Genomic DNA, 14,340 nt, shown 5'->3' on the forward strand with positions numbered 1-14,340 from the left:
CTTGGACTATATGCACCTTGTTTGCCTTGGTGTAATGAGGAAATTGCTTTTGCTGTGGCTCAGTGGACCTCTGTGTGTGCGTCTAGGCCCCATGGACAGGAGTACCCTTACAACTCGGAGCATCTCGCTGCAACAAAGCATACCCCGCGAATTTGCACGCAAGCCGAGGGGCTTGGATGAGATCGATAGATGGAAAGCTTCTGAGTTGAGGCTTTTTCTTCTCTACACAGGTCCTGTGATTCTCGATGGTGTGCTTGCTAAACCGGCTTACCTCAACTTCCTGACATTGCATTGTGCAATTTCTCTACTTGCACATCCTGAACTCTGTCAAACACAGACCAGCTATGCGTCCTCGTTGTTGTCCCATTTTGTCCAAACATTTGCTGAACTGTATGGGGAGCACTTTGTTTCCTACAACGTGCACGGGCTTTTGCATTTGGCTGATGATGTCAGAAATCGTGGTCCGTTAGATACTTTCAGCGCCTTCCCCTTTGAAAACAACATGAAGTCTATAAAAAGGCAGTTGAAAAGACCAGGAGCCACCCTGACACAGCTATATAATCGCCATGCCGAAGCTATCCTTGCAGATGTCCAGCGAGCTGCTCAGAAAAAGAAGGTCGGTCTAACGGATTCCCATAACCGTGGCCCTCTCCCTCCCGAATGCATGCAGCCTCAGTATGCTGCATTCACTTGTGCCAGTTTCACTCTGCGAACCACAGGTCCAGACAGATATTGTTCCATAAATGGTCATGTGGTAGAAATACAAAATTTTGCTACATTGAGGTCGTCCGGCCAGCCATGTGTAGTTGGTTGTCAACTTGTACGGGTGAGGGACTTTTTCCAGAAGCCCTTTCCCTCCTCCTTAATCGGAGTTTCTGTTGTTGCAAGGGTCAATGATGTGCGTGTCTGGCCACTCGAAAATCCCACAAAAGTTGTCTGCTTGCCTCATGCCACTGGAATGATTGTTGTGCCTTTGTTGCACACAGAGTAGATCAAGTTTGGTACATACTCACAGTCACAATGATGCAGCTGTTACAGCAGTGGAAATAGAGAGGTGTAATGATTCATTTTGGACATCCAGTAGGTTTGCCGTGGCTCCAATCAAGTGTATTTCCTCAATCTTCACTATGAAATGTGGTTTTCTTGATTTTTTGTTACATTGAATCTGTTGCCTACTTGCGAATGTTGTGATAAAAATACCTTGTGAACTGGTTAGGTCAACTTTTTCCTTCCCAAGTAGTTGCTGGTTCTACACAGCTGGCTTAGCTGTTATCTGTGTAGCTAATTTGAGGGCAGCTGGTCATGCGAATGAAAAAAAATATGGCAGTTCTGTCTCTATTCTACAATGAAGTCAGACCCTGGTTCTGGAGTCTTTGTAAGTGTTCTCATGAAATGAAGTAATTTGTCAAAATATGTGTGCACCAAATGCCAACAGTGTGAAGAGTCCGTTGCTGCTCTTATTGGTTTCAAGCTAATTGGACTTTTATTCTAGGTCCCCTATACAATCGCACACTTCATCGAAAAAGATGAAGTGGAAGTCGTTCCATGCAGCTGGGTTTCTGGTAACATGTGCAGTTGGCCTAGGCAGGCCATGAGCAAAGTTCACAGCATGATAAGAAAAGGTTCTCCCCCTGGCCTTGACTGCGACGAGTTTGAAGTTGTTGTGAAAGGAATTTTTTGTAAGTGTTCATTTTATAAACATCACCTTGTTTCCTCATGGATAATACCTGACATTTGCAGCATGCTATAAGGATGCCAGGGAGAAGCTTGCAATTTCAGCATTTACGTCTGATCTTGAGACAAATGAGCTCCCGCCAAAGAGGATTCGCCGTCCTCCTCGACTGTTCGACAGTGAAGATGAAGACTACCCGCCTATACCAGACAGCTTTGTGAAAAGTACAGCGTTATTCTATCTCAGCATCTCGATCTCAATATTGTGAAGTGTAACATTATTTTTGTTAAGTGTTACAGAATTTTAATCTGTAAGAGAAGATTATCTAGGCATGGTTTTTGCTTGGGGGCTCAATGACCTGGCGTACGCCGTGTACGACATCTTTTAGGGGTGCAATGTGGTTAGTTAATTATGCGTGATCAAGCGTGTTAATTTTGTATTCCCTTTCCCCTTTAGAGAAAAGAAATAGCAAAATGCACAAAGTCATCTGCTGTATTAAGAATTTCGAAAGAACTTCATGCACCAAAGAAACAAAACGACAAACTAAGATGAAACTACACTCATTGAGCGGAGAAACTAGAAGAGCCACAGTCAGATTGCGGACTATGACACTACTCGCAGTGACAGTCTTAACAGATACAAGATGGCTGAATGCAGCCAGTGCTGTGCTGTCACGTGTACCCCAGATTAGCCTACAGTGTCAAGCGTTGTAGTTTGCAGTGTCACGTGAACCATGTCATATTTTGCGATCAGCTGACTGTGGCCTTTGCACTTTCTATATGGACTGTTTCATCCTACTGTTGTCTCGTGTCTGCATAACGTGAGAGATTTTGAACTCTTTGGATGAGTATGTTGCGATAGTTTTGGGAGAGGGGATGATTTAAACGAAGATTGCCAATTCTGGTGCATCAGTTTCTTAAAAATGCACTAATTTAAAATATTTATTTATGAACCAAATTACACTCACAAAATACCTTGCACATGTTGTCCAACAGGCCGTAGAACCCACCTCCAGCCTAGGTAACTTTCATGATTTCAGTATAAAAGTTCTGCATCGCTTTAAGAAAATATATAGCCTTTACCCCACCTGACACAATGATTCTGCAGACAATCCACTGAAGAACCCGAAGCATCATGGCCAAAAATTCAGTGAAGCATCAGCCAGCAACGGTGTGTATCATTTACCTTCAGTTGGAGATAACACTGAGCCATTATACCATTAGAGAAACAGCGAGCTGTAGTGGTGTCAAATCATGCAATGCAAAATATTTGATAGCTTATTGATGATGACCAGTTGATAGATTAGTTGGCACATATGCTTATACTTTGCAGTCCAGCACACAGTTACGTCGCCACATGTGCCATGTGTTACAAGCAAAGGTAGGCACTACTAAACTACCCTGCCCAAAGAGTGAAAACCTATCATTTCTTGCTTTTGCACGTGCAGCGGGCAGAAGTCACCATTCTAGTTCACCTTACAGCGACCAAGCCCTCGGTATGTTTGATTCTGATTAACTTTTTCAGTTTTGGAATTTTGTAGCATTGAAGTTACTTGCCTATCCCACAGCTTTTCCGCTGAGATGTGCGTAAGTATATATTGTGATATGCATCATGCTTCTATATGTCGCTAACTATTTACTAACAAAATTTAAGTCATAGGTTTACCTGGAAGGTTGCAAGATTGCGATGAAATGCAAGTTGTAACATGGTAATCTCGGAACTGGGGGTTCCTGTGCGCGTTTTAAACAGTTTACGATGATCGTTTTAATTATGGGGAGCCCCGGGATTTGATCTGAACTAGTGTAGCATTGGGTACGTTAGCACTGGATACCGATAACTGTCTCCTCATCCTTGTGATATGCCTGTAAGATCAGAAACATACAGATACTGTGGGTTCTTAGGCCCATTTTTCTTTTTGCATATGGAATATTTATGTAAACTATGAGCAATCCATTTGCAAACTGAGCTTTTACTCATCACTGCATAAAATTCAATAGGTCATTTTTGCCCTTTTCTTTTTTCTCTATACTAGAAATTTCAGATCGCTCAAGGGATTCCTCCCCAGCATCCCAGAATGAACTTCCCACTGGTAATAATTTTTTGGTTGATCTTTATGTTGAAGTACAACCTGCATTTGCATGCCACTGTACGGAGCATTAATTGTCTCTTTGATCCTTATTGTTAACGGGCTCCTTATTGCTTTCCCCCTATCATCACCAGCAATGGGATGGAGTATCACCCCTGGCAATCAAAGTCCCCAGTGATCATCTTAAAGTTGTTTTTTGATCCCAATTGTCTAGATAATGAAGAAAGGTACCAACGACCCTTGGAAACTGCTGCTAATTCTGAAAAATCTTTTGAAAAGGCACTGCCTAAGCATGGTAGGTGTTCATTATGCAGCTTTTATCATAGCTCCATGGTTTTGCTAATTATGTGAATTTTTCCCACAGAATTTCAGCGTCAGGTGCTCAAAAATTTTCACATTCTGCGTTTGACGGTGCAGCAGCTCAGTGATCTAGTTTGTGGGCTTGTACCACAGGAGCCATCTACAACATGTGCCCCTTTACTTCTGACTGAGGCACTTCAGACTGTGGAGCAGTTAGAAGGTTTTGAACGGAGCCTGACGCAGCAGAAAGAAGACCAGTTGGTAATTTCGACTTTGTAGGAAGTTCTCGTTAAGATATCCACTTATAGGCAACAGGCTCAGCTAGACCCCTAGCTAGCGGAATAATGAGCTGGGTAATTCTATTTTAAATCACCTAAGGTCTCCCGATGACATTCTTTGATTTCAGTTCAAAAAATATATGTTGTAGACGACCTTAAGTGAAGACGAAAGCAGGTTCCAGGAGCTTCCTACGATCAACCAGTGCACGGATGGATTGTGGGTAAGGTGGTGCCATCTTCGCGCTGTATTTTTTTCTGGCGACTTTGCAGCCTTACTGATGCCACTTCATTCGCATCACAGCCCTCATAGCTAGCACATGTAAAGTGTGGGCACTCTAGTATACCTGTACGGAGTGAAAACGGTGTCACTTTAAAGGGACGCAGAAGAAAAATGCCAAAGTCTGCAGAGATGACAAAAATTTCACGTTTTTTAGCCCTCATAGCTTCTCGACGGCAGGTCACACATTCATAAATTGAGTATGCTTTAAATGTGCAATCTTTCCTCTATCGTTCAATATGCTATAGAAAACCATTCTAGCTCGTTTTGTTGCCGAAAGAGATCTCAGTAAAGTTTGGTGAGAGCAGAAAATTGCTACTATGTGGTATGGCATACCTCAGCCCCTGCAATACTTATTCTAATAATTTAGCAGTTACTGAAAGACCAACGTATTCCCTAAGTCCAGCTGCAAAAATATGTTGCACTATTTTAGTAGGGTGAACGCAGTGAAATTTTTTCTGAGCCCAGGTATTGCCGTTGCGGCCTTCACTCAGATTCCACTTTCGAGTGACATGCTATAGCGCGTTATCCATTTCACAGGGCCTTCGGTCTCCGTTATGTTGCATTGATTCCCGCCGCTGGCACTTAATTGTGGACATGTCCACGTCGGCATTCTTATATTTACGCGCAACCCTTTTATATGGCATTGCGAGACCAACAGATGGCGTCTGTCTATTATACCGCAGTGACTGAGAGTGGAATACTGACTCGCGACAAGTTTTGCAGCAGTTTTGTCAATACTGCACAGGGTGTGTGCTTCAAAAAATCTGTACTGGGAAGTGGTACCAAGTGGCGCATTGCTGAAGGTGCCGTCTTTATTACAGCTGCAAAAAAAAGTAACAAAAAACTGTCCGGCTACACTGCATAGGTAGCACATGCATCCCCTGAGTCCCGACATTATTTGGTCACTTAGACAGGATTCTGTCAATAAAGAGGAAGGTTGCATCACGCCAGACCAGGTGAAGCCTTGTCGTGAGAACGCGTCCTCCATTCTTTTTCATTAATATATGTCACAAGTAGATGTCACGCTAACTTCCATCACAGAAAGGCATGGTACCTATGCAATGTAGGCTGACCGTTTTTTTTTTTTTTTTTTTTTTTTTGCTGCTGTAATTAAGACAGCACCTCCACCAATCAACCACTGGTAGCGCTCCCCAGTTCAGATTTTAAATTTAAGTTAAGAAATTGACACCTTGTGCTGCATTCACAAAACTGTTTCAAAAGTTGTTGTTGCTATACTCAGCTACATAACGTAAGTCAGTACTCTACTCTCTCTCTCTCTGCGGCATGTTACACGCCATCTGTTGGTCTCCCAGCGACATATAAAAAGGTTGCGCGTAATTAAGAATGCCAACTTGGACATGACCACAATTAAGTTCCAGCGGTGGGAGACAGTACAACATCAGAGAGACAGAAGACCTTGTGAAATAGGAAACGCGCAATGGCGTGCCACTCGAAAGTGGATTCCGAGTGAAGGCCGCAACGGCGATACCTGGGCACGGAGAAAAATTCGCTGCGTTCACCCTACTGAAATAGTGCAACATATTTTTGCAGTTGGATTTAGGGTATAGGTTGGCCTTTCAGTAACAGCAAAATTATTGGAATAAGTGTTGCAGGGGCTGAGGTGTGCCATACCAAACATCGGCAATTTTCTCCTCTCACCAAATTTTACGGACATCACTTTAGGCAACGAAACGGGTTAGAATGGTTTTCTATATATTGAACGATACAGGAAAGATTGCACATTAAAAGCGTACTTCATTTATGGATATGTGACCTGCCGTCGAGGAGCTATGAGGGCTAAAAAAACGTGCAATTTTTGTCATAGCTGCTGACTTTGGCATTTTTTCTTCACTGTCCCTTTAAACTGACATCGTTTTCACTCTGTACAGGTATACTACAGTGCCCACACTTTACGTGTGCTGGCTATGAGGGCTGGGATACGAATGAAGTGGCATCAGTAAGGCTGCCAAGTCGCCAGAAAAAATTACTTCGCGAAGACGGCGTCACCTCCATCTGTGGACTGGGTGACTGTAGGAAGCTCCGGGAACCTACTTTTGTCTTCACTCAAGGTCATCTACAACATATATTTTTTTCACTGAAATAAAAAAATGTCATCGGCAGACCTTGGTCGATTTAAAATGGAATTACCCAGCTGTGTGTGCATTTGTAGCAGATATAGCATTCTATATCACAAATATACGCTAATACATCTCTTTCTCTGTCTTTCTTGATACTGCTGCAAATATTGTTGCTTTAATGCTGGTTGTATTCTTCACTCTCAGAAATGTGAACAATTAGGTGCCCAAACAGTTTCTCATGTGTATTTATTTTTCTTTTTTTCCTACATCTAAAAATTATATTACAGAGCCAGGAGCTTGCTCTCCTTGGTGGAGGGTCAGTAAAGGCTGTCGTAAGACGCATAATGGGTCACCTCTTTACTGATGACGTTGGAGAACAATTCAGCTGGGAGGGCAGAAAGGGAAAGCATGTATTCAAGGATTTGAAACTGTGTGCTGCAATAATAAGTAAGTGTCCTCTATCATTTTGAAGTTGTTTTATGATTTCATTTATGTTACTTGCTCTGCATATTACCCGACAAAAATGTGTTACTAAAGGCATAATTGCTGGTAATGTAGAAATACGGGCGTTGACAAAATGGGCGAGCAGCAACAGGGCCTAAACCACCACTTCTTGGTTGCCCCGAGGAGTACCCTGCTGGCATGCTTTCAGACAACTAACCATGAGCCTTGTGCAGATTTCCACGTTGCGTTCCACCCTCGGAAGGAATATTTCATTGTGTTCAGGGGACGTTGCTGCCTTGCTTTATCCTATTTATAGACTCTACAGGTGAATGAGATATATTTATAGTGAGGAGATGCAGTGTGTGTCATTTCGTTTCTTTGAGGCCCCTTGGTCAGTCATCACAAAGCAGTGCTATGTAACTTAAATGATTCATGCACTTGGCATGAAAGGAGGAGGTGCTGATTAAAGTCCCATTTGTTCATGGCTTTCACTCTCTGGCTTTTGTGGTGCTGAAGCATTCTACGCTGCTGTGCAATTGTGCTGTTTTTTCTCTGGAGTGCTCCAGCCCGTCCTCCCCATATCACAGTTCGCATCCTTTTGTGTGAGAAGTGAATAATTTCACTGTGTTGTTTTGCAGAAATTACTGTATGGGCTATTTGCAACGCACACGTCAGGAATTACCAGTTAGGAGGCTCGGCAGCCCGTATTACCTTGGTCGCATGAAATATGTTGCACGAATCTTGTATTTGGGGGTGGACCATAAGACTGCACACCATTCGTATTTTGCGGAAATAGCCTTGCAGGATGTGGTGGCATTAAACTACGAGGTGCTGATATAGACAAGTGTGTCCCAAATGGCATATCATAGTAACCATAACAAGAGCAAAAAAGAAAAGAAAAGTAGCGTGCATCTTATATCAGTGCATATCGTTCCCACACTGTGCAAGTGTGGGAACGAGAAAGCCACTCATAAAGGCTGTTCATTTAGTGGTATCAGGCAATAACAGGATGAGGGGAAGGGGCAAATTTCTGGGAATGCGCCACAAATTTGCTGAATCGCATGGCTGCTTGTGATGCCTATGTGGTTTGTTACCAAAGGAGTTTAACACTGTTTCATATTTTAGGAGCTGTGCATTCAAACAAAAAGCTTGGAAAAGCCACACACCACGACATAGAGAAGGAAGTAAAGGAATGGCTACGCCACGCAAAGGAAAGGAAGGACAGGCGGAAGGCTAATTAAGGCAAGTGTTTTTGTTGTGAAAGTCTATGGAGTTTCTGTGTGTGTGTGTGTGTGTGTGTGTTGCCTGATAGGTCTTCAGCTAACAGATTTTATTATTGTTTTAAGTACTGTTAGCTGCATTACTATTTTTATAGTGTTATACCTTACATTTTGCATAACATGTTTGTCCAAAAAGCAGTTTCACATATCTACAATGCCAGCATGTTTTGTATCTTTCAGTTGGCTCAGTTATTTACCTGCCTCAGTCCACAAGAACTTACGCTGTCCTTGGAGGCACCCTAGCACAGTATGCTGTTGACGAAATCTCGCCACCAATATATATATATTTTTTCTTTTTCTTCTTTTTTTGCTTGAGTGCATCAATACCGCCCTGTGTACAATTGTGGATCATATTTTGTACAACGCTATGATGTTCATCTTTGTGTCTTTGTGTTAATAGATGTAACACGAAATGTCTCAACATATAGCACTGTTGTGTTTGTATCACAATCTTGAGTTGTTTTGTTATCTGTTGAAGCTGGGGGAGGGCCTCAGTTTTATAGACTACTTCTACGCAGGCACTTGGAGTTGTATATGTATATATATATATCCATTACAAAAAGACCAGCAACTGCTTGACTACTGCTTTTTCCTTTGGCTTATACACCCTTAAAAATGAACTTCACTGCATAGCACGCTCCTAGCCAACCATCATCTTAAATGATATCGTTATCTGCCCCAATTTGTTGAAAACGGTAAGCGTACACCTTTTTTGTGACAGTTATGGACAGCGTAAGTGCCACAAAAAAGGCGTACGCCTCTCGTTTTGAACAAATCTCTGCAGATAACGATATCATTCGAGATGATGGTTGGCTAGGAGTGTGCTGTGCGGTGAAGTTCATTTTTAAGGGTGTATAAGCCAAAGGAAAAAGCAGTAGTCAAGCAGTTGCTGGTCTTCTTGTTAAAAATCTGTAATGTATATGAAAAACACCATTCAGGAGCAAATCATTTTGCATTTGCCTGATTGCATTGCTAGTCATCGATGTGAGTCCTTTTGTCCATTGATTTTAATACGTGCTGCAGACCACCTCATGCAGTCACCACGACAACATTGAGTTCCTGCATACAGGGTGTCCAGTGAGAAAGTGTAATCAAATTTCTAAAACTTGTCTTTGATAATTTTCTTAAGTAATTAAGAAAATTATGGAACTACTTGTAATACACACAGAGGGACTTCAGCCATATATTGAGGCCGTTTGCATTTGTGTCACATTAATTAAGCTAGTTTTGCTAATTGAACTCTAAAATTAGCCAAGCAAACATCACGTTTTTCTTGACGAATTCGGAAGCCGATGACCATAGCACACTATTCCAATCAAAATCAGTTTTGTTTTTTTTTTCGGAAGATTTCTAAAAAAATGATAGCGGCAAAACAGTCTCTTGGCGAGGCGTGGTCGATGAAATTTGTGTTTGCGTAAATGCTGGCTCTGCCTTTATCGAGACAGAGTGGAAACAGCCACACCCAGTCGAAGGCATTACTGTGGTAACAGACGTTATCAGTGGCTGAGGATTGACGGCATGCACATTGATAAAGGAGGGAGGGCATCTGGATGGAGCGTGAAGTTCCGCAAACACAAATTCCGTCGACCACTCCTCGCCCAGTAACTGTTTTGTGGCTATCAATGTTTTTTTTTAGGAATCTTCAGAAAAACCTATGGTTTCAATTGGAATAGTGTGCTATGGTCATCAGCTTCCGAATTCGTCAAGAAAACGTTACCCTTCCTTGGCTAATTTTAGACTTCATTTAGCTTAATTAATGTGTGACGCAAATGCAAACAGTCTCAGTCTGTGGCAAAAGTCCCTGTGTGTGTATTCCAAGTAGTTTCATAATTTTCTGAAGTAAATCAAATTTTTAGAAATTAATGTCATTTTCTCACCAGACACCCTGTGTATAGTATTACTTGAGTGCACAGGATGCTGCACATGTTTGTATTAATACATAGTCGGGGTGGACATAACATACATTATCTCTGAGGATTGCTGATTTTCGGTACGTGCTGTACAAGAATACACAATAAATATTCTTTGCTGGTACACATTTGCAGTGGTCTCTGCGCACTTGACAAACATTAAATATCACATGCATGAGATTTTTAAAAGTAAAATATGTATGATATTGGTAACCTCCCATATATATCCAAATATCCGTGAGAGACGTCGCAGGGACTTTCAGTGGATCTACAAACATGGCAGAAATGCTAGTCCCAGGGATATCTCATGGATGTAAAATGGATCTCTAGCAAACTCCACTGGATATCCAAACGTCCCGGGCGAGATATCCTATGGACATTTTCTGGATGTATCTGGTTTGCTGGGTTCACTTGACCGAAGAGGAAAATGGCCTTGTGCCAGCATTGACTTAGGCGAGATAGTATGGGTGCGGATGTCTGGATCAGACAACCAAATTGACCAAGGTTAGGTTTGGGGTATCGGGCACATTTCGAGGGGCAGACGCAAAGGGAACACCCTGTCACCAAACAGGTGGTCTCTGTTGCGTCGCAGATCCGTAGGTCTATCTCTAGCCTACAAGGTATCTTCCGCTGCCAACAGTTGCGATTCTGGAATTTCAAGGAGAAAAGGTTTTCTTTCGCTCTTTAAAAACCCAGTAAAAGTACCAGTTCAAAAATCAAACCCATGTCCGATACATCAGCGCGCAAGATGTAGTTAGTGCGCCAAAGTCGGCGTCGAAGAAAATACGAACTTAGACCCAGTGTAGAACAGAATGTACACCGAACGTTACGAGTGGGTTATCAACAAAATGTTGTGTCCTCCGCTGGCAAAAGTGTGCTAAAAGCAGCCTATAAGAGTTCAGGAACAAGCTCAGTGCAAATTTATACAATGTCAGCTCGCTGAAACACAAATACAAAACGACTTACTCGCGTCGCATAAACCGCGCTCGTCAGAATGACAGCTGTTTTAGAATGACCGTTATCCCCAGAGTCCCGTAAAACTTATCTAGATAGAAGCACAAATACATGTACAATGCACATTTTCCAAATTGGCGTCGTATCCTAGGGGCTTCCAAGCGGAACCAACCTCGGCGCGCGTAAAAACAAACCAAAGTGGGTAGCAAAAGGACCAAGACCGGTCTTGGAGTGGAGTCGCCGAGCTAGCGCGATGTTCCCGCTGGTACCCACTGCTATGCCCCTGGTCCCAGCCCTGGTCCCCACAGGTCCACTGGCTCTAGGGACGAGCAGAGAGGAGAATGCAGGAACGCTACCCGTCGTCCCTATCCAGCGCCATGTATTGAACACGGAGATCACTTTTTCTCCGGCGCAACCAGTGTCATCAGCGCCGGAGCTCACGAGCATAAGCAGGCGTGAAAAAGAACAATTTGTTGCACACGCGGCTTTGCTTCTAGTGTTCTCAGAATGGGAAGGAATCGCAAACACAACGAGTGTGCAATTTGTGGCACATGGAGTCCCACGAAGTGTGACTACAAAAAGGACTATGAAGTATGAGCTAGTCTCGAAAACATATTTTTGATATGAATGCAGCTGCAGCTAACAGCCTCGGTAGAGAAAGGTATGCTTGATGACCAACACACACAAAGAACTAGCTCACCTTGAGCGCTTACTTTTTGTGGCAATTAGAAATACTAGAGATGGGACGAATCCAGAATTTTCCAAATCCGAATCCGAAGAAGGTTCTGGAAATCCACGAATCTCATGAATCACGAATCTTTCGAATCCTTTCTTGAAAAAGAGTGAAAGACCCAGGTGAAGAAACACTTCTACTGAAAAATGTTTTGAAATAGAGTTTGGTATCTTGGTTTAATGAAAATAATATTAAATATTAGTTCACTTTCAGGGTAAAACATACTCATATACTTCTTTATAATGTGATTCATTTAAGTTCTTGTTCGTCGACTACAGAAAACACAGAAACTCTCGAATGTGAATTCTTTCCATAAAACTACGAAACAATCAATAGCGAAACCATTTTACTTTTCAACTTGTAATGTAAGATTCCTGCCTGAACTCTTTCACTATAGAGCATTGTAAAGAAACAAACAAGAAAACAGAGCTGAAAGTTTTAAATTAATGCATATTGTTTTTCCAAAAACACCAGCAATCTCACCCGCTCGGGGTCTAGCCCACAGCTTTTTTTATCAGCTATAACACCTGAAGTGCTCAAGAGTCATTCTGACATTACTGTCGGTGGCGATGCGATCAGGAGCGTTTTAGGCAAATCAGGCTTTCGGCGGCTTTCGGCAAAATATCTAAACATATATCAAGACAAAGGGAGAGATGGAAATATAACCGTACATGTAAATATTGACTGTTACAGGAGACGGAGCGCACTTGACCATCACGATTCGCGTGGATAGCACTGTGAATCGTGATGTAGCTTCCGTAGCTTTCGTAGCTTCCGTTGCTTCAGTCATCATTCTTGGCTTCCTGCTCTTTTGTTACAGCAGGAAGAGAACAGGGGTAAAATTGTGTTTTTGGTTGGGCTTACAATAACATGACATCATCCATTAGCAATCAGTATCCATCGCCAATGTAACAATACGGCGTTAAACAATTATTTTAGCTCGCCCTCTCTCTCTCTCGCAAAATTACTTGGTCCCTGGACACATCCAGCCCACCAGCGCCCTGCCCTGAAAGCTCTCTTTACCTTCCTGGAGCTCATGATCGAAGTCGAGCACGGTAGCAATATGGGAGCGGTGACATTGCTTTCAGACACGTGTGCTTGCGATTTCCGCCGCACGTTAAATAACTCCAATTGTGAAAATTATCCGCTGTCCTAACTGCGGCGCGTGTACGATGTCGCCCCACAAGTCTTGGAGGACTCACCTTTACATCGGCTGATGATAAAAAGATAAAAAACACTGAAACTATTGTTTATTATCATACAGGTCCTACAAGCTTTCAAGCAGTGGACTGCATTTCATCGGGTACGAAAATATTTTCCATAATTATAAATTTTACCAATTCAATACAAATTCTAACTAAATAAACACTTAATTAATTTTGTACCTAATGGAACGCAGTCCTTTGCACGAAAGCTTGTACGATAATAAACCGTAGTTTCGGTGTTCTTTAAATCTTTTTGTCACTTGCGTTGACCGTACCAGGCTCAGTTTCAACATTCCCCGATTATCGGGTTAGTCCAGGTCATTCCCTAAATGTTATTCCGTTGCCCGTTTAAAGCCTCCATCATCAAGAGGAAAACAAACTAAGTACTTATGCACCCCCCCCCCCCCGAAAAGTCAGTTGAGAAAAGACACCACAAGGGAAATTCCAATGGAAACTTTATTTACAGGTCGACTGATATCCGAAGTAAAACTTATGCACCGGCAAACTGAGTTAGATACAACATTGTCCTAAAAGGGACGGATTGAGGTTTCACTCGTTTATTGCATCTCAAAAAGCAGCAATCCTGGCAACTTCGATTGACAAATGAGGGTTTGTCGCTTCAACGTCTGGTGCCTGAAAGAGGAAAGAAGAATAAGCACGTTTGCATCGGTGCAAAATGACGTACGTTACATGACAACTGATATGCGCAGCCGATATAAAATGCTGCAGACATTATGGAGTTGCAGTACAGCTTGGGACAAAAGTTCACGGAACACTGTGGTGTCGTATTTGTTGCTCTGCTCAATGATTTTTTAAAATTCTTGTGATACAATGGTTCAGCAGGATGTAAGTATTTCGGCTGTATCGTGAGATTTTCTTCGACTACATGCAAAGGGGTTGAAGAAGGTCTTTCCTAAGCGGCATTCTTGGTAGAATTTTTCAATGAATTCAAAAAGTTGCGCGACCCACGCGGTACTGTACTTTAGCCACTCATCAATTATTAGTTCCCACATCTAATTGTACTAGCGGCATAGAAGGGAGGGGCAAGGCGTCCCGATCGTTGGTGGTAGCCAAGGTCGTACTGAATACTGGGAGGTGGTACGTTCGAATCCTTAGACGG

General features: G+C 42.5%; 1 protein-coding gene across 2 annotated transcripts; it reads left to right on the top strand.

The window, feature by feature from the left end:
• Nucleotides 1-1,505: 1,505 nt before the first annotated feature.
• Nucleotides 1,506-8,998, top strand: LOC135371794 (uncharacterized). Of its 2 annotated transcripts, none has more exons than XM_064605751.1 (12): nucleotides 1,506-1,679; nucleotides 1,741-1,896; nucleotides 2,780-2,842; nucleotides 3,005-3,052; nucleotides 3,120-3,167; nucleotides 3,240-3,254; nucleotides 3,705-3,761; nucleotides 3,973-4,053; nucleotides 4,123-4,319; nucleotides 6,982-7,141; nucleotides 8,264-8,380; nucleotides 8,599-8,998. In XM_064605751.1, coding segments are annotated over exons 1-7 (444 nt in total). In that variant the 5' UTR covers nucleotides 1,506-1,567; the 3' UTR covers nucleotides 3,707-3,761; nucleotides 3,973-4,053; nucleotides 4,123-4,319; nucleotides 6,982-7,141; nucleotides 8,264-8,380; nucleotides 8,599-8,998. The 2 variants fall into 2 exon arrangements, with proteins under 2 accessions (XP_064461821.1, XP_064461819.1); XM_064605749.1 differs by having other exon boundaries at nucleotides 3,240-3,258; nucleotides 8,599-8,997.
• Nucleotides 8,999-14,340: the final 5,342 nt, after the last annotated feature.

Source organism: Ornithodoros turicata, chromosome 1, assembly GCF_037126465.1.
Source record: "Ornithodoros turicata isolate Travis chromosome 1, ASM3712646v1, whole genome shotgun sequence".
Taxonomy (NCBI): Eukaryota; Metazoa; Arthropoda; class Arachnida; order Ixodida; family Argasidae; genus Ornithodoros; species Ornithodoros turicata.